The 27,949-nt window shown below is 39.8% G+C and overlaps 1 protein-coding gene across 2 annotated transcripts in view; it reads left to right on the top strand.

Moving 5' to 3' along the window:
* Positions 1 to 27,385, top strand: part of LOC112671028 (beta-galactosidase-1-like protein 3) — a 41,729-nt gene extending 14,344 nt beyond the window's left edge. For both annotated transcript variants that reach the window (XM_025464843.3, XM_049109740.1), the window contains 11 exons: positions 14,254 to 14,338; positions 15,895 to 16,032; positions 16,620 to 16,700; positions 17,374 to 17,480; positions 18,329 to 18,469; positions 18,910 to 18,981; positions 19,543 to 19,621; positions 20,002 to 20,089; positions 20,399 to 20,510; positions 26,754 to 26,870; positions 27,010 to 27,385. In XM_025464843.3, the coding sequence (XP_025320628.1) occupies positions 14,254 to 14,338; positions 15,895 to 16,032; positions 16,620 to 16,700; positions 17,374 to 17,480; positions 18,329 to 18,469; positions 18,910 to 18,981; positions 19,543 to 19,621; positions 20,002 to 20,089; positions 20,399 to 20,510; positions 26,754 to 26,870; positions 27,010 to 27,075 (1,086 nt within the window). In that variant the 3' untranslated portion in view covers positions 27,076 to 27,385. The remainder of the gene's footprint in view (positions 1 to 14,253; positions 14,339 to 15,894; positions 16,033 to 16,619; positions 16,701 to 17,373; positions 17,481 to 18,328; positions 18,470 to 18,909; positions 18,982 to 19,542; positions 19,622 to 20,001; positions 20,090 to 20,398; positions 20,511 to 26,753; positions 26,871 to 27,009) is intronic.
* Positions 27,386 to 27,949: the final 564 nt, after the last annotated feature.

The following is a 27,949-nucleotide window of genomic DNA, read 5'->3' as shown; positions in this document are numbered from 1 at the left end:
TTTAATACTGTTAAAATCCAAGAATATAGTTTGTATGATTTCTGTTCTTTTACATTTGTTATGATTTGTCTTAATGTTCATAATATGCTCATTTTGGTGAATGTTCCGTGTACGCTTGAGAAGAATGTGTATTTTGCATTAGTTTATGAATTTCCATTAGCTTACATTGATTGATGATACTGTTCAGGTAATCTCTATTCTTACTAATTTTCTACCTACTTCTTGTATCAACTATTAAGAGCTGAGCGTTGATATCTCGAAATATAATTGTGGATTTATTTACTTGTCCTTTCAGATCTATCCATTTTTGTCTTGCGTGTTTTGAAGCTCTGTTTTTAGGTATATACACATTTAGAATGGTTATATTTTCTTGGAGAATTCATCCCTTTATCATTATGTAATGACCATCTTCCTTGTTTTGAAGTCTACTTTGATATAAATAGAGCTACTCCAGCTTTCTTTTCGTTAGTGGTTTGCATGATGTATTTTTCTTTATCCTTTTACTTTTTACCTTTTAAAAAATATTTTATTTATTTATTTGAGAGAGAGAGAAAGCACAAGTTGGGGTGGATGGTCAGAGAAAGAGGGAGAAGCAGGCTTCCTGCTCAGCCTGATGCTGAGATTCTGACCTGAGCTGAAAGCACACACGTAACCAACTGAGCTATCAGGCACCGTACTTTTTACCTTTCTTTAAGTATTTATATTTAAGGGGTGCCTGGTGGCTCAGTCGCTTAAGTGTCTGCCTTCAGCTCAGGTCATGATATCAGGGTCCTGGGATGGAGCCCCACGTCAGGCCGCCTGTTCAGTGGGGAGCCTGCTTCTCCCTGTCTCTGCCTCCCTCCTCCACTAGTGCATTCTCACTCTCTCTCAAATAAATAAATAAATAAATAAATAAATAACCTTAAAAATGTATTTATATTTAAAATGGATTTCTTGTAGACAGCCTATATAATTGTTTTTTACTTTTTTAAAGATTCAGTATGACAGTTTTGTCTCTTAACTGATGTGGTTAGATAATTCAAATTAAAATGCTTATTGATACAGTTGGAGTAAAATCTAGCATCTTGCTAATTCTTTTCTATTTGTTCTACTTTTTATGTTTCTTTTTTCTCCTCTCTTCCTCTCTTCTTGAATTAATTATTTTTGTGATTACATTTTATTTCATCTATGGACTACTTTTCTCAGGTTTTAAAGTTTTAGCTGTTGCCCAAAGATTTATAATATACATGTTAAATTAATCTGAATGTACTTTCAAATACTGAACTGTTTCACATGTAGTGTTAATATCTTATAACAGACTATTCCTAAGTCCTCATTTTAAAGATACCATTCTACTGTGGGAGGTTTTTGTTTTGTTTTCTCGCCTTCATCGTTTCTGATGAAGAGTTCATATTAATTCTTATTTGTGGCTTTTGTAGGTGATTTGTCTTTTTTTCTCCAACTGGCTTCAGAATTTTTTCATTGTCTTTGGTTTTCAGAAGCTAGAGTATAATATACTTAGGTGTGGTTTGTTTCTTAGAGTTTATCCTGCTTGATGTTCTTACAGATTGGATCTGTGGTTTGGTGTCTGCAATTAATTTTAGAAAATTCTCAGCCATTACTTATTCAAATATTTCCTCTCTTCTCTCTTCTTCTGCAGGTCCAATTATATGTATATAAGATCATTTGATATTGTCTCACATTGCTTAGATGCTGTTTTTATTTCTACTCTTTTTATTTTTCAGTTCAGTTTGGTTAATTTCTACTGGCTTCTCTTTAAGTATAGTGATTCATTCCTCTCCTCCATTGAGTCTACTGGTGAGCTCCATGAAGGACTTCTTCATTTCTACTCCCGTGTTTTTTGATTTCTAGTTTTTCCATGCAATTCCTATAGCTTCCATCTTTCAGCTAAAACTACCCATCTGATTTTGCATGGTGTCCACCTTTTCTATTACAACCTTTTTTGTATTAATCATAGTTACTTTTAAATTCTGTGTTTAATTATATCTGTCGTATCTGAGACTGTTTCTTGATTATTGCTGTGTCTCTTCAAAGTGTGTTTTTTTCCTTGCCTTTTTGTAGGGCTCATAGTTGTTTTTGTTGCTGTTGTTTTTAATGAGAACTGAACATCCAGTGTGGGACTTAGATACTACCTTAGAGATAAGCACACCTTTCTTTCTGCTAGGCTTTTAATATGGGGGTTTTGTGTTAATCAAGTAAAGAGCTGGGCTGAATTTGAGGTTTCTTGTTGCTAAGGTTATCCTTCTTGAATCATAGGCTTCAAAGTCCTCTAGTAACATCTCGTGTCTGGTGTGAGGACTAGTTTGTCAGAGGTATTTTCTCTGTGTCTGAACTCCCCTTGGCTTTTGTTCTTCCCTTTTCATTGCACCTCAGAGAAGGTCTGTCTCTTCCTGCTCTCCCCAGGTCTGCTATCCTGGTTAGCCTGATGGTGAGGCAGGAAATACACCTCCTATGCTCCAGTTAAGCCTCAGTCTCCAGCAGGCACTATGTGCCTGGGTCTGAGGGGTATGGCCTTTCCAAGTGCTCCTGCTTCTCCCCTCGCTCTAGTTCCAGGCCTAGCACAGGTTCTTGCTCCTTTCCTAACTGGAGTGTTTTGTTTTGTTGTTTTTTTCCCTGCTCCTTTCTCAGGTTTTCACCTGTGCCCTTAAAGTGACAGCGTTTGTTGCTCTTATCTCTGCAGGTTAAGTCTTTTGTTCCCCAGAGGAGAAGGGTAGGGGACAAGGGGTAGTGGAAAGGGAGGTGGGCGGGGGGTTGGGGTGATGGGCATTGAGGGTGGGCACTTGACGGATGAGCACTGGGTGATATGCTATATGTTGGCAAATTGAACTCCAATAAAAATAAATAAATGAATGAATGAATGAATAAATAATATTTCATATTAAAAAAATACTTAGTAAAAAAAAGAAGGGTAGGGGAGATTTGGCCATGGCTGCGGCTTTCCTTCCCCAGCCAGTATTAGGAAGGAAGCCAGAGTGTCTGCAGGCTTGTTGGCTTAAACAGTACTTCTCTTCTCAGTTCTGGAGGCTAGAATCTGAGATCGAGGAGTCAAAAAGGGTTGTTCCTTCCGAGGCTCCTCTCCTCGGCCTGTAGGTGGCTGACTTCTCTGGGCATCTTCACAAGGTTTTCCCTCTGTGTGTGTGTGTGTGTGTGTGTGTGTGTGTGTGTGTGTGTCCTAACCTCTTCTTCTTTTTTTTTTTTTTCTAACCTCTTCTTATAAGGATACTAGTGCTATTGGATTAGGGTCCACCCTAATAATCTCATTTAACCTTAATTAACTGCTTAAATACCCTTTCCCAAAATATAGTCATATTCTTGAGATACCGGAGGTTAGGACTTCAGTATAAATGTGAGGGGGGGCACATTTTCAGCCCATAGCTTTCCACCCAAATTAGGTCTTTCTTGCATGCAAACTATATTAACCCCATGCCTGCAGCCTCAAAGTCCAACTTTTTTTTTTTTTTAATTCCAGCATCAACTTTGAATCCAAAACCCCATCTAGTACAGGTAGACATGAGACCCAGGTATGATTCATCCTAGGCAAAATGCTTCTCTAGCTGTGAACCTGTGAAACCAGGCAATAAGTTATCTGCTTCCAAAATACAACATAGGCTGGGCACAGGATAGACAATCTCATTCGAAAAGGGAGAAATTCAAAAGAAAGAAAGGGTTCGTCAGTGGGAAGCAAGTTCAGAACCTCGTAGGGCAAATTCCATTAGATTTCAGGCTTCAGAATAATACTTAGATTTTAAGGCTTAATAATAATTCTCTATTCTCTGTGTCTACCAGGGTGGGCCTCCCTGCCAGACTCACCAGGGTGATAGCCCCCGCCCTCAGCCCCGGGCATTGGCTCTGACTCCCTTGGAACCAAGAAAAAGACAAGACAGCCCCGTCCACTGAGCCTTTGTGCCCACAGTAGTAGTGGCACTGCTGACCTCTCAACCACCTTCAGAGTCATCCTTCTTTGTTGAGGGATAATGCATGTTTGCAGCCGGAGAGCTCTGTTGGCCCATCCCCTAGAATCCCAGCGCTCAGATAGCTTTCCTTCATTTTGTCTCAGCTCTGTCTCCTTCAGTACGAGCCGGTAGCATTTCTGCTAGTATGAAATTTTTAAAAAACCTATTGGCCTCCCATATAATTCGTGGGAGCCCACGCCATTAGACAAGGGGGTCCTCCTTACATCTTTCCTAGATAGCCCAATCTCTATTCCTGGCCTCTGCTGAGATGGCTGAATGGAACCATAAGTAACACCAACAACCTCTGTAGCAAATGATTGCCCTGCCACATCTTGGATACTCTCTAAACATGCTTTCTCATTTTTCTTATTTTTTACAATATAGACAGGCTGAGAATTTTACAAATCTTCAAGTTCTTTTTTGCTTAACAATTCTTTGTTCAATTTATCTCTTTCCTCTTATATTTCACTATAAGGAACAAGGAGAACCAGACCATGCTTTAACATTTTCTTAGGAATCCCCTCATCTAAATATTGAAGTTCATCAGTTCCAAGTTCTGCTTTCCACAAAAAGGAAAAATTTGCTATTTTACAAGGATCAAGTTCCCCTTTCAGTTTCCAATAACATTTACTATTTTTCTTTTTTTTTTTTTAAAAAAGAGATTTTATTTATTCATTCATTATAGACAGAGAGAGAGGCAGAGACACAGGCAGAGGGAGAAGCAGGCTCCATGCAGGGAGCCCGATGTGGGACTCAATCCCTGGACCCCAGGATCACATCCTGGGCCCAGGGCAGATGCTCCACCACTGAGCCACCCAGGCACCCACATTTACTAATTTCCACCTGACATCTCATCAGAAGCACCTTTGACATTGATATTTCTAACAGCAATGTTTATGATGACGTTTGTAATTCTCTAAGATGATACAAGCTCTCTCTCCAGCTTCTCTTCTTTTTCAGAGCTCTCACTAGAATTGCCTTTAATCCTGTATTTCTATTAACAGTGCCCTCAAGGAAATGTGGGCTTATTTTTAGCAAGGACTTCAAGGTTCATCTAGCCTCCCCCCATTACCCTGTTCCAAAGCCACTTCCACGTTTAGGTATTTGTTAACAAATAATAAATCACCCCAGGACCCTACTTCTTGGCACCAAAATCTGTATTAGTTTTCTTTTTTATTTTTTAATAATAAATTTATTTTTTATTGGTGTTCAGTTTGCCAACATACAGAATAACACCCAGTGCTCATCCCATCAAGTGCCCCCCTCAGTGCCCATCACCCAGTCACCCCCCCCCCCCGCCCTCCTCCCCTTCCACCACCCCTAGTTCGTTTCCCAGAGTTAGGAGTCTTTATGTTCTGTCTCCCTTTCTGATATTTCCTACCCATTTCTTCTCCCTTCCCTTCTATTCCCTTTCATAATTATTTATATTCCCCAAATGAATGTATTAGTTTTCTTAGGCTGCCATAACAGAACACCGTGGATGGGGTACTTACAGCAGACATTTATCTTCTCACGATTTTAGAGGCGTAGAGTCCAAGATCAAGGTATCAACAGGACGCTTGTTATCGGAGGTTGTCTCCTTGGCCTGTAGACGGCCATCTCCTCCTCCTGTCTTCACATGGTCTTCCCTCGTGCTTGTCTACATTCAAATTTCATCTTTTTAGAAGGGCACCACTCATTTTGGTGGCTCTATCTCCAAATATAGTCACATTCTGAGGTCCTGGGAGTTAGGACCTCAATATATGATTTTTTTGAGGAAGGGGACCCAATTCCCTCGGAACAGAAAGTTACTGAGGACTCTCCCTAGTCTTTCCACAGGACATGTGGTGGGATTTGTGGAAGTAAAGTCTGCACACAGGTGTAACAGCCAGCACACCTGGGCCGCAGGGGGATTCCCATTCCCGCATCCCCCACTCGCCCCACGTGTCTTCCTATGTGCTCTTTCCCACATCTTTAATGAAGAGAAATGAAGGAAGATAAGAGAATAACCCACACTCAGGATAAGACTATCATTTGTAACTGTTTCGGATTCACTCATTTAGGGGTGTTCAGTAGATTCCTCTACCCTTCTTTTTTTCCTAAGGCTTTTTTTCTTTATGATTTTTATTTTTTTACTGAGGTATAATTGACATAAAGCATTATATTAGTTCCAAGCATATAACATAATGATTTGACATTTGTATATGTTGTGAAATAATCCCTACAATAAATTTAGTTAACAACCATCACCACACGTAATAAAAATTATTTTTCTTGTGATGAGCACTTTTAAGATCTACTCTCAGCAGTGGTCAAATTTGAATACAGTGTTATTAACTATAGTCCCCATGCTGTGCATTACATCCCTGTGACTTACTTGTTTTATAACTAGAAGTTTGTGCCTTTTGACCTCTTTCACCCATTTCACCCAATACCTGCTTCTTCCCTTTTCTCCTCCGTCTGGCAACCAGCAGTCTGTTCTCTGATTCTCGAAGGTCTAACTTTTGTTAATTATTAACCTTTTTTTTTTTTAAGATTCCACATACAAGTGAGACTATGTGGTATGTATCTATCTCTGATTTATTTCACTTTTTGTAATGTCCACAGGTCCATTCATGTTGTCACAAATGCCAATATTTCATTTTTCTTTATGGCTGAAATATTTCATTTCTCTTATATATATCACATCTTTTCATCCATTCATCCATCTATGAACACTTGGTTTGATTTCATACATTGGCTATTGTATAATGCTGCAGTGAACACGGAGGTGTGTATGTCTTTTTGAGTTAGTGTTTTAATTTTTTTCGGGTAAATACCCAGATGTGGAATTGCCGAATCATATGGTATTTCTCTTATTACCGTTTGAGGAGCGTCTCTACTGTTCTGCATAGTGGTTCCACAAATTTACATTTCCAACAATGGGTTCCTTTCTCTCTACATTCTCTACAACAAGCAACACTTGTTGTTTCTTCTCCTTTTGGTAAGAGCCATTCTTACAAAAGTGTGAGGTTATATGCCATTGTGGTTTTAATTCACATTTCCTTGAATTATTAGTAATGTTAAACATCTTTTTATGTACGGGTTGGCTATCGGTATTTCTTCTTTAGAAAACTATTCAGATCTTCTGCCCATTTTTTAATCAGGTTATTTTGGTGTTTTTGTTTTTTTTTTTTTTGCTACTGAGTTGTATGAGTTATTTTTTTTTTAATTTTTATTTATTTATGATAGTCACACAGAGAGAGAGAGAGAGAGAGGCAGAGACACAGGCAGAGGGAGAAGCAGGCTCCATGCACCGGGAGCCCGACGTGGGATTCGATCCCAGGTATCCAGGATCGCGCCCGGGGCCAAAGGCAGGTGCCAAACCGCTGCGCCACCCAGGGATCCCTTTTTATTTTTTTTATTTTTTATTTTTTTTTGAGTTGTATGAGTTCTTTATGTATTTTGGATATTAACTGGTTATCAGATAATATGCAAATATTTTCTCATATTCAGTAGGTAGCCTTTCCATTTTGATGATTTCTTTTGCTGAACAGAACCTTTTTAGTTTGATGTAGTCCCAACTGTTTATTTTTGTGTTTTTTGCCTTTGCTTTTTTTTGTTTTTTCTTTGTTTTTTTTGCTTTTAAAGAAATTTTTTTTGTTTTTGTTTTTGTTTGTTGTTTTTCTTTTTTCTTTTTTTTTTTTTTTTTTGCCTTTGCTTTGGATGTCAGATTAAAAAATCATTGCCAAGACCAATATCAGACGAGATTGGGCACGTTCAGGGTGGTATGGCCGTAGACTCAAGACCAATATCAAGGAGCTTACTGCCTATGTTTCCTTTAGGGATTCTATGGTTTCAGATCTTACAGGTCTTATTTCATTTATTATGAGTTAATTTTTTTAAAAAAAGATTTTGTTTATTTATTCACAAGAGACACAGAGAGAGGCAGAGACATAGGCAGAGGGAGAAGCAGGCTCCATGCAGGGAGCCCGATGTGGGACTCGATCCCGGGACCCTGGGGTCACAGCCTGGGCTAAAGGCAGACACTCAACTGCTGAGCCACCCGGGTGCCCCATGAATTAATCTTTATGTAAAGTAAAAGATGGGGGTTCAGTTTCATTGTTTCACACATGGCTGTCCCTGTTTTTCTAACACCATTTATTAAAGGGTCTGTCCTTTCCACATTTTATATTCTTGGCTCCTTTTTGTAAATTAATTGACCATATACATGTGGGTTTATTTCTGGGCTTTTGGTTCTGTTGTACATTGTTTGATTTGTGGATGTTAAACCACTCTTGCATTACCAGGATAAATCCCACTTGTTCATGGTGAATGATTCTTTTATTGTATTGTTGAACTCAGTTTGCTAATATTTTGTTGAAGATTTTTGCATGTATGTTCATCAAGTATATTGGTCTGATATTTTCTATGCTTGCAGTGTGCTTGGGCTGGTTTTGGTATCAGGGTAATGTTGGCATTGGAAAATGAGTTCAGAAACAGTTCCTCCTATTTTTTGGAAGAGTTTGAAAGGCATTGGCATTAATTCTTTAAATATTTGACAGAATTCACCAGTTAATCCATCTGGACCTGGACTTTCATTTATTAGGATTTTTTGATTCTGTATATTTTCATGAATCAGTCTTGGCAGATTATAAGTTTCTAGAAATTTATGTATTTCATCTTGGTTGTCCAATATTTTAGCATATAATTGTTCATTGCAGTCTCTTACTTTCTGTATATTAATGTGGTATCAATTGTAATATATCCTCTTTCATTTCTGATTTTATTTCTCTGAGTCTTCTTTTTCCTGTTAAGTTTGGACAAAGGTTTCTTTATTTTGTTCATCTTTTCAAAAAATCTGCTCTTAGTTTCATTGATATTTTCTATTGTATTTTTAGTCTCTCATGTATTTCTACTCTGACTTTTATTATTTCCTTTCTTCTATTAACTTTGGTCTTTGTTCTTTTTTTTAGTTCCTTGAGGTGTAAAGTTAGGTTATTTGAGATCTTTCTTGTTTTTTAATGTAGGCATTTATCACACGATCTTACTTTTTTAGAACAGCTTTTGCTGCATCCCTTACGTTTTGGTATGTTGTACTATTTTCATTTGTTTCAAGATTCCTTAATTTCCCTTTAGATTTCTTTTTTGACCCATTGATTATTCAGTAGCATGTTTAATCTTTGAATCTTCCAGTTGTCTTCCTGTAGTTTATTTCTAGTTTTATACTATTTTAGTTGAAAAAGAGCTTGATGTGATTTCAATCTTCTTAATTTATTAAGACTTATTTTATGCCCTGATCTATCCTGAGAATGTTCCACTTACACTTGAGAAGGATGCATATTCTATTGCTCTTGGATGGAATGTTTTGTATATGGATACTCAGAGAACCAAAAGAACTCTTGGGCATTAAAATTTAATATTTATTTATTTTTAAAAGATTATATTATTTATTTGAAAGAGAATGAGCATGAGTGGGTGGGGAGGGGCAGAGAGAGTGGAAGAAGCAGATTTCTGCTCCATCCCAGGACCCTGGGATCATGACCTGAGCCAAAGGCAGACTCAACTAACTGAGCCACCCAAGTGTCCCTAAAATCTAAAATTTAAATTAGAAGTTAAATATGAGTTGGAGGTAAAGTTGAGGAAATTTCCTAGAAATAGTACCAGTCAACAGGATATAAAATATGAGACAGCATAAATGTTTCATAAGATCAATTTAGGAGGCCCAACCCCTAACTACTAGAAGTTATGAAAAGAGGACAAAGAACACAGAGAAAAGGAAATTACAAATAACTAATGTAAGAAAACTTCCTTTAGCTGAAGAGTATGTATCTCTAGATTGAAAAATGCCCCTCAAGTGTTCAACATAATAAATGATTTAAAGAAAGACCCACATTGTAAAATTAACATTCGTCAGAGAGAAAAACCATAGGCTTACTACATACCGATCAATGAGAATAAGATAAGAATCAGGATTTTAAAGTATTGACATTGGATGATACAAAGCAATGAAATATACTTTTAAAATTCTAAGGATAAATGAATTTCACCTCGAATTTTATACTCAGTGTAACTATGAAGGAAGTGTATTGCAAAATAAAGATATTTTCAGAGATGCCTGGGTGGCTCAGTGGTTGAGCATCTGCCTTTGCCTCTGAAATTGCTGGATTGAGTCCCACATCAGGCTCCTTCATGGAAGCCTACTTCTCCTCCCTCTGCCTGTGTCTGCCTCTCTCTATGTCTCTCATGAATAAATAAATAAAATCTTTTAAAAAAAAGATATTTTCAGATATTTAAGGGCTCAGGTTACCTGATCTCTATTCACTCTTTTTATGGAAATGTTTGAAGGATGCAGAAATAAGGGATTAAACCAAGACAGAAGAACACATAGGATCCAGAAAACATCATCTTCAACTCCAGGGATCAGCGAAGAAAAGGCCTTGAAGGACAGGTCTTCGGGCTTACAGTGTGACCGTTTTTGGTCATGGCAAGAGGCTGGAGGCCAGCAGGAGTAAAACTGAGAATGCATACTATGAATGTCTGGCATATTTCCCAAGAGGGGCCCACCGTAATTTTCTTTGGTAATTTATAAGGGACAGCAACTGTCAGTCCTGCTGTGGTGAAGATGTCAGCTTTTTAAAAAAGAACCTGCATTATTCAGCAGCATTGAAAAGTTTAGGCTGGAAGTGGAATGCAGGTATCAGACTAAAAGCCTATAGCATCGGACAGTTTAGGTCGCCCGTAATACGAATGTTCAAAGAGATGCCTGTGCTTTTATGCAAGAGTCATTCAGAAGTTTTGAGAAATGGAATAGCTTTAGTTATATCCTCCAGTTCTAGGTGATAAATCGTTTACATTCCAGATGCAGTATGGTGTAAATGGTTAAGAGTGTGGAGTCTGGAGCTAGTCTAGCTGAGTTCAAGTCCAGGTTGTAGCACTTCCTAGCTGAGTGAACGTGGATGGGTTATCTAACCTCATTTTCTTTATTTATAAAATAAAGACTCTTAATATCTGCCTTATAGTTTGTTATGCAGAACAAAGTAAGTCAAGTACTTTGAATAGTAGTCAGCAGATAGAGTGTGATCATCAGAATTACATGGATCCTTCAACCCAGATGAGGTAGGCTAAAATTTAAATAAAGATAGGAAGAGAAGGAATGAAATATTTATTAGGTAATATAACTTAGTAGCTGATAGTTTGGCTTAGACCTGGATTTGAGGTATAGCTCTACCCTTAACCAGCAATGTGACCACTGAAATTCTGTTTGTTTTTTTCAGATTTTTATTTAAATTCTAGTTAGTTGGGCAGCCCCGGTGGCTCAGCGGTTTAGCACCACCTTCAGCCTGGGGCATGATCCTGGGGTCCCGGGATCAAGTCCCACATCAGGCTCCTGCATGGAGCCTGTTTCTCCCTCTGCCTGTGTTTCTGCCTCTCTCTCTCTCTCTCTCTCTCTGTCTCTCATGAATAAATAAATTAAATCTTTTAAAAAAATTCTAGTTAGTTAAGATATAATGTTATCTTGGTTTCAAGAGTAGAATTTAGTGACTCATCACTTACATATAATACCCAGAGCTTGGGATCCCTGGGTGGCGCAGCGGTTTAGCGCCTGCCTTTGGCCCAGGGCGTGATCCTGGAGACCCGGGATCGAATCCCATGTCGGGCTCCCGGTGCATGGAGCCTGCTTCTCCCTTTGCCTATGTCTCTGCCTCTCTCTCTCTCTCTCTCTCTGTGTGACTATCATAAATAAATAAAAATTAAAAAAAAATACCCAGAGCTCATCATAACAAGTGCCCTCCTTGAAACCCATCACCTGTTTAGCCTACCCCCACCCACTTCCCTCCATCAACCCACATTTTGTTCTTTAACATTAAGAGTCTGATGATTTGCTTCCCTGTCTCTTTCCCCTCCCATATGGTTACCTGTTTTGTTTTTTAAATCCCACGTATGACTGAAATCATATGGTATTTGTCTTTCTCTGACTATTTCGCTTAGCATAACAAACTCTAGCTCCATCCACATTGTTGCAAATAGTAAGATTTCATTCTTTTTGATGGCTGAGTAATATTCCTGTGTGTGTGTGTGTGTGTGTGTGTATTTACACACCACATCTTTATCCATTCATCAGTTGATGGACATTTGGGTTTCCATAATTTGGCTATTGTTGATCATTCTGCTATAAACATCATGGTGCACATATCCCTTGGAATATTTACTTTTGTATCCTTTGGATGAATACCTAGTAATGCAATTGTTGGATCATAGGGTAATTCTATTTTTATCTTTTTGAGGAACTTCTATGCTTTTCCAGAGTGGCTGCACCAGTTTGCATTCCCATCAACAGTATAAGACGGTTTAGCTTTCTCCACATCCTCACTAACATCTGTTGTTTCCTGACTTGTTAATTTTAGCCATTATGATAGATGTGAGGTGGGATCTCATTGTAGTTTTGATTTGCATTTCCCTGATGAAGAGTGATGCTGAACATCTTTTTTTTAATATTTTATTTATTTATTCACGAGAGACACAGAGACACAGGCAGAGGGAGAAGCAGGTTCCATGCCAGCAGCCCGATGTGGGACTCGATCCCTGGACTCTCGGATCACGCCCTGGGCTGAAGGCAGGCGCTAAACCACTGAGCCACCCAGGGATCCCCTGAACATCTTTTCATGTGTCTGTTGGCCATCTGGATGTCTTCTTTGGAAAAATACCTATTTGTGTCTTCTCCCCATCTCTTAAGTGGATTATTTGTTTTTTGGGTGTTGAGTTTGGTAAATTCTTTATGTATTTTGGATACTAAACCTTTATCAGATAATTGCAAATATCCTCTTCCAGGCTGTAGACTGCATTTTAGTTTTGTTGATTGTTTCCTTTGCTGTATAGAAGCTGTTTATCTTGATGAAGTCCCAATAGTTCATTTTTGCTTTTGTTTCCCTTGCCTCTGGCAATGTGTCTAGTAAGAAGTTACAGCAGCAGAGGTCAAAGAGGTTGTTGCCTGTGTTCTCCTCTAGGATTTTGATTTCCTATCTCACATCTAGGTGTTTCTCCATGTTGAATTAATTTTTGTGTATGGTGTAAGAAAGTGGTCCAGTTTATTCTTCTGCTTGTGGCTGTCCAGTTTTCCCAACACCACCTGATGAAGAGACTGTCCTTTTTCCGTTGGATATTCTTTCTTGCTTTGTCAAAGATTATCAGTAGGTCCATTCTGGGTCTCTTCTTATCTTCCATTGATCTATGTGTCTGTTTTTGTGCCATATCATACTGTCTTGATGATTACAGGTTTGTAATAGAGCTTGAAATCTGGAATTATGATGCCTCCCATCTTAATTTTCTTTTTTAGGATTGTTTTTGGCTATTTGGGGTCTTTTGTGGTTCTATACAAGTTTTAGGATTGTTTGTTCTAGGTCTGTGAAAAATGCTGGTGGTATTTTGATAGGTATTGCATTGAATATGTAGATTACTTTGGGTAGTATGGAGATTTTAACAATGTTTGTTCTTCTACTCCATGAGCATGGAATGTTTTTCCATTTCTTTTTCCTCTTCAATTTCTTTCATAGGTATTCTATAGTTTTGACATACAGATCTCTTACTTCTTTGTTTAGGTTTATCCCTGGGTATCTTGGTGCAATTATAAATTAGACTGATTCTTTAATATTTCTTCCAGCTGCTTCATTATTGGTGTATAGAAATGCAACAGCTTTCTGTATGTTGATTTTACACCCTGTGACTTTGCTGAATTCATATATTAGTTCTAGCAATTTTTTGGTGGAGTCTTTTGGATTTTCTACATAGAGTATCATGTCTGCAAATAATGAAAGTATGGCTTCTTCCTTGCCAATCTGACTGACTTATTTCTTTTTGTTGTGTGATTGCTGAGGCTAAGACTTCCAGTACTCTATTAAATAGTAATGGTGAGAATGGACATTCCTGTCTTGTTCCTGACCATACAGGAAAAGCCCTCTTGATGATATTAGCCGTGGGCCTTTGGTATATGTGAACCTCAGTTTCCGTGTCAGGAATTTCAGTCAGGTCCTTGGTCCAAAGCCAGTTCTTTCAAAACCAGCCTCACTTATGACAAAGTTGGAATCATTGGTGATGCTATCCAAGTACAGCAGGAAGGCACATAAAGCATAAAGAATGTGAATGTTTGGAGGGTGGGTGCAGAACCAAAGCTATGGATGATGGCAAAGGTCTAATGGGTGATGGGAAAGGAGGGAGAATAAAATGCTGAATTTTGAAAAAGTGAACAGCATGAGTTCCTTAAATTCTCATCAGTTGTGCTTAGTTTTTCTTATTTTCTTTTTACATTTTCTCAGACTTGGTATTTGATTTGATTTGTTTCTAGAGCAATAAGCCCATTATGGTCATGGAATTCTGGGTCGGCTGGTTTGACACATGGGGAAGTGAACATAAGGTTAAAAATCCTAAGGGTAAGTGTTTTGCAGTGTTTGACCCCAAATAGAGGTGGGCCTGAGTCATGGATCATTCACACATTTCTTTGCTAATTAATTAGCTCACTCAACCATAACTATTCATTCAACACCTGTATGTGCAAGGACTTGGCTAAGCTTGAGAGTGCACTGATGAATAAAAACGACTTGGTTCCTAGAGCTTGTTACTTAGTAGAATTGACAGATAATTAAGTAAATCAAGGGTTCCATATCTGACAAGTGCTTTGAAGCAAAGAAACAGGTGCAGTGATAGAAGAGACAGGGGCAGGCCTGCAGAGGTACGGCAAGGTGGTCATGGAAAGGGTCTTGAAAGGCAACATCTCTGAAGAAGGGAATGCATTTGCTAAAAGTCTGAATAATCTCTGCTAAATGTGCAGGCCATTGCTATGGCAACGTCAACAAAGTGGTAGTGGTTATTAGGAGGCAACATGCAATGATGGTTGACAGCGTGGATCCTGGTGCCAAAGAAATCAGGATTTCAATCTCAGCTCTGCCCATCTGCATGACTAGCTTTCCTTGTTTGCTAAGCCTGTGTCCTCACCTAAAACAGGAATTATCATGTAACCTGCCTCATAGGGGTTGTTGTGAGGATTAAATGTGATAAACGACTCAGAACAGTGCCTGGCAGAGGTTGACTTAATAGAAGTATTTTGCTACTAAAGATATTTTGCCATTGATATTATGAAAACAAGCTCACTTAAAAAACAAAAAAACAAAAAAACAAAAAACAAAACCAAGCTCACTTGTACCAGAAATAAACCAATGAAAAATTCCAGGTAACTGAGGAAAGCCTGCTTGAGCTGAAACAAAACAAAACAAAACCCACCACTAACAAGTTTTCTGATCCCCTTCACGTCGGGCACAATGATGGCATGTTTCTTACATATGTTCTCTCATCAACCCGATGAGGTAGTAGGAGTTAGGACTTTCATTTAGCAGATAAAGAAGCAGAGGCTCTAAGAGAAAAATGGGCTCTCCAAGTCAATGCAAGTAGTAAAGAGCACAGCCAGGGTGGACTCCCACACGTAACTACCCTTTAACTAACTCCCTATGATGCCAGTAGGAGGTTGCTCACACCTGGTAAAATCATGGTGACAAGATAAGAGTTCCTGTGGCTAAAGATTGGGAACAGCTACTGTGGACTATTGCAGTGGTTTTAAACTAGCGTCCAAAGAGATCTTACCTTAGAAGGGAGTAATGAGATTATACTAATTATTTGTACAATTTCAAAAAAAATTCAATGAACATTAGATATTTAAGTGACATAAGGGTTCTTAGGCTATTATTTAATAGGTATAACATGGAACCAAATTACGTCCGTGCTCCGGGAAAAACAATTTTTAAACAGGCACTAGGAATTGATAAGACTTGGTTTCCTGGAGGAGTTGTAGCCAATTTCACCTATTTTCTGGTTAGAATCTTAGTGGGGGTTGAAAGAACAGTTAAGTTGATCACGGGTGGGGTTGAGAATAAGTTTTCACCAGAGACTTCTGTCTTTTTACTTTTCCCTGTGTTCTTGTCTTCCTCACCTACAGATGTTGAGGAGACTGTGACCAAATTTATTGCATCTGAGATCTCCTTCAATGTATATATGTTCCACGGTGGAACCAACTTCGGTTTCATGAATGGGGCCACAGATTTTGGGATACACCGAGGTGTTGTCACTAGCTATGGCAAGTACTTGCTGGTACGGTTACCCCGCAGCAGAAGTGCTACGGAGCTTTACAGAGGAGGCTCCAAAAGCATGTTCTGAGCATCACTGGATTCTTGACCTACAGTCTGTGCTGAGCTTTCAGGGTATTCCTACCTATTTTTGCTTTCTTCTGTGATGTTCATAACGCCCCCAGACAGGCTGCCATCGCAGCAGATGGGGCACCTCAGACCTAGAGTCCTGCTTCATTCATCATATATACTGACCCCTTGACTTGAACCTTCTAAGATACACAATGGTGATTGCTTGATCGACACACCCGGGCAATCCAGGGGACAAGAGGAGTCCATTAGAAAGTAAGACAGAGGACGAATCCAGTATCTTGGCAGCCTCAGACCCCTAGGAAGGGTTGTGGGGAGTGTTCCCAGGGTGGCATGACCCCCTGCACACATGCACACCCTCAGCCTTGGATGGCCTAGTCAGAGGGGTGAGGAAGATGTGTCTTCCCATTGCCTCTGGTAGCCCTGGCCTGTGTCATGTCAGCAGTGCTGCAACAAGGTCTGTTGTGGACGACTGCCTGGCTGGCAACAATACCCCGGTGTCTTGCAGACTATGATGCTGTGCTCACAGAGGCCGGGGATTACACAGAAAAATATTTCAAGCTTCGAAGACTCTTTGGATCTGTCTCAGGTACTCAGCAGTCATTTCCATTTGAGGGATGGCTCTTCTCATAAAGTGGAAGGATGAGGAAAGGGAAGGTTCCCCTTTGGGCAGAAACTTGGAGCCTTAATGGCAAGGGTAACCTTAAGTTCAAATCTCGGTTTTCCCACTTAAAAGGTGAGTGGCTTTGCACGAGTATTTCAAGCCCTTGAGGCCCGTTTCTTCACTGAAAGATGAAGACAGTGATCTGCATGTCCTGTAATGACTGGGAAGATCTGCATAAGTTACTATTTGTAGAGCTCTTAGTATGAAGGCGTAGTACCCTCACATCCAAGAGCAAAAGCCACCTTATTTAGTTTTATTTATTTAAATAAAGTAAATCATCTACTGTGTGCTAGACGGTGAGCGCTGGCGTTGCCAGAGGGCCCAAGGCAGAGTTCTTGCCCCCGGGAGCCCTGGGTCTGTATGGCCGGCCCTGCTCTGCAGAGGTCTCCACCTGTCAGCTCTCCAGGCGTAGAAAATGGTTCCAACTCCGTTATTTCCAGTTTCTCCTTACTCTTGGGGAAGTAAACCCATACGCGAAGATAGGACCCACTTCTGTTGCTGGCTCTGGTGTACGAGAGTTCATGGGAGGGGTGGGGAGGTAGGGAGAGGGCAGTAGTTCTTTCAGACGCTTCTCGCCCCATGGCCTGTTTTCTTTCAGCAATACCCCTGCCGCCTTTACCCGAGCTCACTCCCAAGGCTGAGTATCCTTCTGTGAAGCCCTCTCTCTACTTGCCGCTGTGGGATGTCCTCCAGTACTTAAATGAAGTGAGTACTCCCTGGCGCTGGAATGGGGGGTTGGCTCCTGGGGGCCTGGGGGAGAGGGCTTCTGGCCACAGAGTAGAGATGCCTTCAAGGACTTTTTATTGGGAAATGTAAAAATAAATATTTTAGATTTTGTCCAAATTTAGAACGATGAGGCAAAAACCACAAACTCTTTCTGGATAGACTGTAAAAGGGTTTGAACTTGAAGAATGAGTCGGCGTAGGGGGAAAAGGGGGATGCTAGAGGATCCGGTTTCTCAGCTCAGATGAACCATTGCTCTTGGATGGGACTACATGATCCATACTGGAAAGGCGGAGAATCGGAACCCGTAAAACTGAGTTTCTGACTCTTCTTCACCATCAAAGAGGCCAAATCACTAAACTTTTATGGGTCCATACTGTCCCTTTCAAATTAGACTATCCTATTTTGAAGAAGAGATAAAATTGTTCGGAAAAAGGTTTACTCGAATTCATATCAGGTTCACTCACCCCTGCTATCACTGTTTTAGATAAATATAGTGATTGGCACGTTGTAGATGCTAACTAAACGTTTGCTTTAGTGCGTAATTCCTGTTCAGCTTCAGTTACTTTAAAATTAGACTTGTTCATTCCATTGATTCCCATGATGACAGCAGTTGTTCTCTCTACCATGTTCCTACCATCTCTGGAGCTTTCTGGAGAGTGGAGATGTGGGGATGATGCACATCATCATACAGCACTGGTTTTAGTATTTCTTATCCAGAGAACTGTTGGGGACCCTTAGGAGGGTCAACGAAAAACGCCAAGGGCCTGAGGAAGAAGGATCCCAACTTCTCGTCACCCTGGCTCCTGTCTCTGCCGTGTCTCTCATAGCCAGTTATGTCTAATACACCAGTCAACATGGAGAACCTCCCTATAAACGGTGGGAACGGCCAGTCCTATGGATTCGTGCTTTATGAGACTTCGATCTGCTCCGGAGGTTCTCTGCGTGCAGACGTTCACGATACAGCACAGGTAGGTGTCCGCAGGCTGACTGGAGATAAGAGAACATTTAGCCTGACTCTGTTATGGGGCGGGGGGCGGGGAGTCACCGGTCAGCTGTACTATTAGGTGGCATTTTTCAAGCACCTGCTATTTGGGAGGCGTTGGGAATATAAAGTCAAACCAGAGAGACTTGCTTTCCGCTTCACCGCAGCTTAAGTCTGTGAAGGCCTCTGTTCCGCTTCCAGCATCTGTGACCGCCGAGGGTGGTCTCTTCCGTCATGGTGACCTGCTCCTCAACCAGAGCCTCTCGCCTCCTTTCTTCGGACTTTCAGACTTTCAGACTCCTTTCAGACTGATCGGCCCAGTCCCCCACTGGGAATTTCAGAGAAAGTTCTGATACTAAGTGGGATGCTTTCTTGGCAATATGGATGGGTGGGCCGATAAGTCTGATGCTGGCTCTTCGTTTGCAGGTGTTTTTGAATGAGATAAATATAGGACATCTGCACGATCATGCGAAGACGCTGACTGTTCCTACGATGACGGTATGTGATCCAAGAGTCTGGGCGCTACCTTAGACCTCTGACTCTAACGTACGCGTGGACCAGTTCTGAGGTAGACCACCTCCTTTCTCTGCCACGGCCCTTAATTGCTTCCCACTCGGGGTCCCAGCAGCAAGGGCTTAGGTCTGTAAGCGGAACTGCATCTCCCAGGCCCCAGTGTAGCGGAGTGTAGCGGAGTGTAGCACACATGCTTCGGTGTGAATGGGATCTCCCCGTTAGGCCCTGAGTCAGTCATCAGCCCCTGGCTGGGTCCCTGATCAGAGGCTCACAGCGGAGTCTCTCTGCCTTTCCTAAGGCAGACCAGCAAGTGGAAGAGAAGAGTGAGTTGAGAACAGGAGCACAGAGTCCTCATGAGAGAGGAGGACTGCTAGACTCTTGTCTCCCCTGGGGCCCCCTTGTCTCCCATGTGCTTGTCTGTCCATCTGGGACGTGGAGAAAAGAATGAGTTCTAGAGTGAAAGCTCTGTGAGACCATGTGGTCTCTGCGAGCTGGTCTATCCCGAGGAGGAACGCCGAATTCTTTTGCTTGTTTGTTTGTTCTTAGAGATGTCAACTTCTGAGGATCCTGGTAGAGAATCAAGGACGAGTCAATTTTTCATGGAAAATTCAAGACCAACGGAAAGGTGAGAAACAGGCTGTAATCCCTCTTTGTGGTTACTTGGATCCTACGGTTGGGGCAATGTGGCATTTGGGAGGAACAAATGAACCCTTTGAGCAGTGAGATACCGAGGTTAAAGCAGAACATTTAGTTTGGGCCCTGGCCTATTGTGGAGCGGGGCCCAGTCCCCCACTGGGAATTTCAGAGAAAGTTCTGATACTAAGTGGGATGCTTTCTTGGCAATATGGAGCCACATGGTAGGAAACTTTGGGTCCTAGCAGGTCAGACCAGCATCTCCCATCCTGGCTGATTCCTTGTCACAGGCGTCTACAGTCTGCATGATCTTAGGGGACCCTGGAGAGTGTCCAGTCCTTGTCCATACTTTCTCCTACCCCTTCCCTGCAGGACTAACTGGGTCAGTTACCATCAATAACATGCCCCTGCAGGGTTTCGCGATCTATTCTCTGGAAATGACAATGAGCTTCTTTGAAAGGTACGTCCCTCCTTATACCCGGGAGACGCTCGGAGGGATAGGGGGGCTTGCAGATGGTCAAGCTCTTCACTTTGCAGATGAAGAGCTAATACTCCGAGAACTGAAGTGATTTACCCAGGATTATAGGCTGCTTTGGGGTCAGGACTACAACTCCAGAACAAATCTCCCGACTCTTGATTTTAATGCTTCTACTCTAATACGTCTTCTTGGATCAGAATCTTAATCCCTGAGTTGGGGAGTCTAGGGTCAGTGTTGGCAGCAGAGTGGGGAAGGGTCTTCCTCCTCTTCAAGGCTCTGCTCTTCCTCCAGGCTCCGCTCTGCCACCTGGAGGCCTGTCCCAAAGGCCTGTTTGGGCCCCGCCTTCTACCTCGGTACCTTAAAGGTGGACTCTTCTCCCAAGGACACCTTCCTGAGGCTACGGGTAGGTGAGCTGCCCCCCTCAGTTCTGGTGTCCCAATCACCGCTTCTTTTCAGAAGAGTTTGGAAGCAAAGCCATGGTGTTTCTGGCAGGGATGCTTCTGTTTTTCTCTGTTTTTCTCGTCCTCTTTATAACAAGTCTTCCAACATTTCTCAATCTTCCTAATTGATCGTTATTTTAAAAATACTAAACACAATGGAAAACCGGAAATAATAAGGTACAGAGAGCAAATGATGGAATTTCTCCTTCCAACCCACTCTGCATTCCGATTCCTTTCTACTTTTCAGAACTAAACACCGCCCGTGTCATTGGACCAAAGTGGGCCGCTTCTTGGTGCGTTGTAGACAGACTGCACCAAATGGAGTTCCCTCACAAGTCCTCTATTTGTACAAACCAGGAGATTGTGGGGAATAATTTCCAAAGTCCTGTCTCCCTGAAGATGGGAAAGCAGACCCTTTTACTAGGGCTTGGGGTGAATATTCAGAAGGGGATTTTAACATCGTCGTGAGGCTACAGTCAGTTCTGGCACTTTCTGGTTCATCTGCACAGGTGTGGCCCTCAAATGTTTATTTTTTTTTCTATTCTAGCAATCCGTTAGTTTCTTTCTAAAAGGTAAAATTGACAGTTGGCAAAAGCCTCTGGTTTCGCTCCTACTGGATAACATTGACAGACAGAGGCTTCTACTAGAAATTTCCTGAGGTCAGGGGGTCAGGCTGGTGACACCAAGAGTTTGTGGGATTTCATATATAACTTTGCCTAAACATACGCACTAATTACTTTTATCACTAATGGGTTCACTCCCTAAATTATATTTTGCAACTTGCTTTTTCAAAAATACTATACCTGGTATAGCTTTGTACGTATGAACACACATAGTGACATAAATGCACAGTGCAATAAATTATCACCAAGTGAACGCCATGTAATTATTTTGAGATGAAAAAAATAAAATATTGTCAGTATCCCTCCCAATCACTGTCTCTCCTTGTCCCTAAAAGGGAACCATTATCTTGGCTTCTAACGCTCCAAGTCATTGCTTCCTCTTTTGACTACATGTAAATTGAATTGCATAGCGTGCCTTCTTTTTCCATGGGGTTTCTTTTGTTGCTAAGATTCAACCATTAAGTGAGGCTGTGATTTATTCATTTTCACTATTGTATGGGGTCCCACTTTATAAAATACCATACTATATTTAACCAGCCTACTGTTGATAGGTATTTGTATTATTTCCAGTGTTTGGCTATTATAGATATTAAGACTTCTTTTGTGTTTATGTTTGTGACTGAGACATCTTGGTCCTGTTTTGGTCCCAAGTTTTAGGACCCCCATAAACGATTTGGGAAGTAGCCTGTGTAAGCCTGGTATTACTTCTTACGTGTTTGGTAGATTTCTGGAGCCGTGTAGGGCTGACATTTTCACTGTGGGAAAATTGGTAGGTGTGGATTAAATTTCTTCAAGATTAAAGTACTTGTCAGATTTTGTTTCTTTAAAAGTTAGTTTTCATAAAATTTACTTTTCTGGGAGATTTTCCCATTTCCTCTGAATTTTCAATGTTTTATGTTTAAATTGTTTATTTTTAATGTCTAGATCATCTGTGATAACGTCTCTTTTTTTCTTGATACATTTTGTACATTTCCAGTGTATGAATCTTTCAAACAATCAATGGTTGGCTGTAATTTTTAGCACATTTTATAGTTATCATCTGTTTCATTTCTCCCATTTTCTTTATTATTATTATCATTTTTATTTTGTTGTTTTGTGAAATCCTGCACTATCTTTGCAAATTGTTAATAGATCTGGAACTATTTTAAAATATGAAATATATTATACATTTTAGTATTTTTCTAACACATTATTTTAATTGTTCAACTTTTTAAAAAAGATTTTATTTATGTATTTGAGAGACAGAGAGAAATAAAACACAGGTGAGGTGGAGGGGTAGAGGAGAGAGACAAGCGGACTCTCTGCGGATCAGGGAGCCCCATGTGGGGCTCCGTCCCAGGATCCCGAGATCATGACCTGAGCCAAAGGCAGATACTTAACCGACTGAGCCACCCAGGTGCCCCACAACTCTTAGATACTAATAATTTCCTGTATCACCTAGTCCTATTATTTTGCATTCTAAAATTTTTTATTCAAGTATAATTAATATCCAGTATTATATTAGTTTTAGGTATACAATATAGTGATTCAGCAATTGTATCCATTTCTCAGTGCTCATTAAGATAAGAGTACTCGAATCTCCTTTATCTATTTCATCCATCCCTCCACCCAACTCCCCTCTGGCAACCACTAGCTTGTTCTCTGTATGTAAGAGTCTGTTTTTTCACTTGTCTCTTTTTTTTATTTGTTGATTTGTTTCTTAAATTCCACAAAGAATGAAATCATATAGTATTTGTCTTTCTATCTGACTTATTTCACTTAGCAATACACTCTCTAGGTCCATCCATATTGCTGCAAATGGCAAGATTTCATTCTTTTTTTTTTTTTTGTGGCTGAGTAATATTCTATTTATTATTCTATTTATATATATTTATTATATATAATCTTTATCCATTTACTTCTCCATGGACACTTGGGTTTCTTCCATACTGGCTAATGAAAATATTACTGTAATAAATATAGAGGTGCATATATCTTTTTGAATTGTTTTTGTTTTCTTTTGAGTAAATACCTAGTAGTGGAATTACTGGATCATGTGGTAATCCTATTTTAAATTTTTTGAGGAACCTCCATACTGTTTTCCACAGTGGCTGTGCCAGTTTGCATTCCCACCAACAGTGCGGATACCTTTTGATCCACATCCTTGCCCACACTTGCTATTTCTTGTTTATTTATTTATTCTTTTGATACTAGCCATTCTGAAGGTATACCGTGTTTTGTCTATTCTACTTTTAACCTTAGAAGTTATGTTCTTTCTTTTTATAATTTCTTGAGATGAGTGCTTATGTAGCTGACTTTTATAGTCTTTATTCTTCTTTAACATATGAGTTAAGACAATTTTTTGTTCAAGTATGAATTTGGTTGTATCCCATAAGTTTAAAACCTTTATTGAGGTGAAATTTACATTAACATAAAATTAATCATTTTAAAGTGAACAATCCAGAGGCATTAGGTACATTTACAATGAATGCAACTATTCCTTCTATGTAGATCCAAAACACTTTTAGGACTCTTACAGGAAACCCTGTACCCATTAAGCACTTTACTTCCCCAATTTCCCTTCCCCTCAGCTCCTGACAAACAATTTTCTCCCTGTGTTTATGGAATTTCCTACTCTGGATATATATTCCATAAATCCTTATATGTTTTATTTTCATCACCGATCAACTCAAATATGTTCTAACTTTCTGCGTGATTTTTGCTTTGGCCTCTGCATTATTTAGAAGTGTACATGTTTAATTTTCAAATTTTGGGATACTTTATAGTAATCTTTTTGTTATCAATTTCTTGTTTAGTTGCACTGTGGTCTGAGAACTTTAAAATATTGGGCAGCCTGTGTGGCTCAGCAGTTTAGTGCTGCCTTCGGCCCAGGGCGTGACCCTGGAGACCCGGGATCGGGTCCCACGTCGAGCTTCTTGCATGGGGCCTGCTTCTCCCTCTGCCTGTGTCTCTGCCTCTCTCTCTCTCTCTCTCTCTCATTAATGGATAAATAAAATATTAAAAAATAATAAAATACAACATTTGCTTAGTCTAACATAAGGTCAAAGTTATAAAGATTATTATGTATACTTGAAAGAATAGGTAGGTTCTGCATGTAGTAGATCAATGTTCTATATATGTCATTTAGTTACACTTTGTTAATCACCTTATTTTAAATGTTTTGTCTTTACTGATTCCTGTTTGCTTTATCTATTAGCTGTTGAAACATTTAAAAATTTTCCATTATCGTTGTGAATTTTATTTCTCCTGTTATTTCGTCAATTTTCCTTATACATTTGGAATCTATACTTTTAGCTTCTCTATATGTCATTATCACTCAGAGTAGATTAAGAATATTATCATCAGGAGATGTTTCTATCTGTCATAGTGCTTCTTTCGTTAATGTCAAATTTTTCTGATATTAATAGAGCTATAGCAAATTCTTCTTGCTTAAGGTTTATCTATTTTATTTTTTCTGTTATTCTTTTATTTTTTCAATTCCTTTATATTTTAGATGGTTTTCTTATAAATATCAATGCTCTATTTAATATGCAGTCCAGCAATCTTTATTTTTTAACTGGAGCATTTCAGAGGTTCCAATTTTATATGTTAGAATCATTTTGTTATATCTCCTTTTGTGTCTTCCTGTCTTGTGTGTTTCTCATTCTTCTTTCCATGGAGCTTAATTTTGAAAACTTTATTTCCTATTATTCAGTTTATTAATCCTATTTAATCCTATTTAATTAATCCTATTATTTCCTATTAGTTTATATTTAGCTATATTCTCTAGTTAGCTATATCTAATCTGCTACTCAAAACATCTGTTAAATTCTTAATTTTAATTATTACATTTTTTTCGGGCAGCCTGGGTGGCTCAGCAGTTTAGTGCTGCCTTCAGCCCAGGGCGTGATCCTGGAGACCCGGGATCAAGTCCCACATCGGGCTCCCTGCATGGAGCTGCTCCCTCTGCCTGTGTCTCTGCCTCTGTTGCTCTCTGTCTCTCTCAATAAATAAATAAAATCTTTAAAAAAATTACTACGTTTTTTCATTTTAGAATTTTCATTCTATAACTTTAACCTTATTAATAATTTCCATTTCTCTGTCAAAATTCTAGCTCTTGTCTTTGATACCTATTAATTTTTTAAAAAATTTTTTTATTTATTTATGATAGTTAGACACAGACAGAGGGAGAAGCAGGCTCCATGCACCGGGAGCCCGATGTGGGATTCGATCCCGGGTCTCCAGGATCGCGCCCTGGGCCAAAGGCAGGTGCCAAACCGCTGCGCCACCCAGGGATCCCCCTTTGATACCTATTAAATATTAATTTAATAGGCATAATTCTGTTAAAGCCTGGGACTTATAAATTCATTATCTGCATCACCTGTGCATCTATTTTTATTGTCTGTTGTTCCTTGTACTTTTTTTTATTATATTGTCTTCCCCATCCCCATCTGCTTGATTTTTTTGAGTTCCAGAAATTATATATAAAAAATGCTAGAGATAATTTATTTTTTAAAAAATTATTTATTTATTTATTCATGAGAGAGAGACAGAGAGAGAGGCAGAGACACAGAGGAGAAGCAGGCTCCATCCAGGAAGCCCGATGAGGGACTCGATCCCGGGACCCCAGGATCATGCCCTGGTCTGAAGGCAGGCGCTAAACCGCTGAGCCACCCAGGGATCCCCCTTTTTTAAAAAAATATTTTGTTTATTTATTCATGAGAGACACAGAGAGAGACAGAGAGAGGCAGAGACACAGGCTCCATGCAGGGAGCCTGATGCGGGACTCGATCCCGGGTCTCCAGGACCAGGCCCGGGGCTGAAGCAGGCGCTAAACGGCTGGGCCACCCAGGGATCCCCGCTAGAGATAACTTAAAGCCTAAGATGATATCAGAGAGTGTACATCAACCTCTGGAGTGACTTAGGTACACTAGTAATCCTCTTACTATAATTATGAGGATGGAAATGATTTGATTCAGGCTTCCATCCAATGGCGGGGCTATTTCTAGTTTACTCTTCTCTTTGGGTATAGGCCCTCAGGATCACAGCCCAGGGTGTAAATTATTTAATAAGTTTCCTTGGTATCCAATTTGTGTTCCCTAAACTTGTGAGGCTATAAAAGGTTCTGCTAAGCTTCTTAGCCACCTCTTCCTGAATAAGCAGATGCCTCTAGGGGAAAAACTGTCTCAATGTCTTCTTACCTCTCAGTTTGCTTTGCTTAGATCTTGGTCCTATCTATCACTCATCATTGTATTGTGAGCAGAGTTTTAAAAATGTGTAACTTTTATAACTGTTCTTAGCATTAGCATTCATCTTTATTACATGGTACTTCTCTCTGGAAGTAGAACAACTACTTTTTAAAAAGCAACAGCATTACATATCATGGGGCAGGAACAACAGTAGCATTAGCAGTAAAGGTTTGGTTCATGTTTTTCTCTGTCATCCCTAGACCAGCTTGGCCTAGTTTCTAGAACATATCCCGTCCTAAACTCTGCTGCTTTCAGTGCCACAAAGCATTGAGTCTTACACTCACTCCCCAAAGTGCCTTAGATTAGACATCGCCAGTGTGAGTCTTACTATATCTCAAGACTTCATTCCTTCCAGACCTGGAATTCTGGATTTGCGTTTATCAATGGACATAACCTTGGGCGGTATTCAATTATGGGACCTCAGGGAACACTTTACCTTCCTGGTGCTTGGCTTCATCCAGAAGACAATGAGGTGAGTTACCCCTACCCCTGCTTTCATGTTTCATAAACATTGAGATCTGCCTTCATCCCCAGAATGCAACCTAGTGTCCTTCTCGTCCTGTCCTGAATAGGCTTACCCTCCTTACTGTCAACTTTTCTTTTCTCCCTAGATCATCCTGTTTGAGAAAAGGAAGTGTGGTTCATACATCCAAACTACAGATGAACCCGTACTGTGAGATGGTGTCATAACACATTCCTTGGATCGTAAGAGTTCATCTACAAGCATTTTTTTTTTAGTAGGCAGATTTATGTTGAGAATATCAGTGTTGCCTACAATAGCATAAATGTAAAAATAACCTAAAAAAAACGAAGAAATTCTTATGAATATTATAGTATATCTATATGATGCCTATTTTTAGGCTTTAAAAAGTCTTCAAAAGCTTTAATGGCTGATTTACCTAGTTAAGTGCCTAATCTTTAGCATATCTGTATTCTCTAATCAAATGTGCCTTTAGGGAGATATGAATAAAATAATAACAAATTTTATTTCTGACTCTTCATACTCAGTTGGAAGGAAGAAAAGAGTCTCTGGCTTAAGAGAGAATAAGAATTACTGCTCTCTGTATGCCAGAGAAAATACTGTAGATGCTGATTGGCAAATTTCTGGGGTGTGTGTTTGTGTGTGTGTGTGTAGGAGGGAGGAATACAAGGTGCCATGAACAAAAAAAAAAAACAAAAACAAAAAACAAAAAAAAAACAAGGTGCCATGAACAATGTCTTCAGGCCCTTCCCTACAGCCTGTGTATCTCCAAGGTGACCTTGTGGGTCATATCCAATCAGAGAAGGTGTAGCAATTTGGTTGCTTGGTTCTGACAAGTATGACAGCACAGCCTGTCATAGAGCACTCTATGTCTTACTACTTCTCAGCTATCTGGATATAGTCAAGGCTCCTACTGATAGTGGACAAATATTAGTCAAACAAATTTCCTCAAATGACACCATTGGAAATGAATTACATTTTTATAATCAAGTTATAGGACTTGACCTAAATTCAAACCATTGCACTATAACAAAATCTTATCACCCAGTTAGATACGGTGCCTAGGAGCT

Source organism: Canis lupus, chromosome 5 (genome assembly GCF_003254725.2).
Source record: "Canis lupus dingo isolate Sandy chromosome 5, ASM325472v2, whole genome shotgun sequence".
Taxonomy (NCBI): Eukaryota; Metazoa; Chordata; class Mammalia; order Carnivora; family Canidae; genus Canis; species Canis lupus.
The sequence above is the reverse complement of the archived record's forward strand: the minus strand, read 5'-3'. Positions and strand labels throughout refer to the sequence as shown.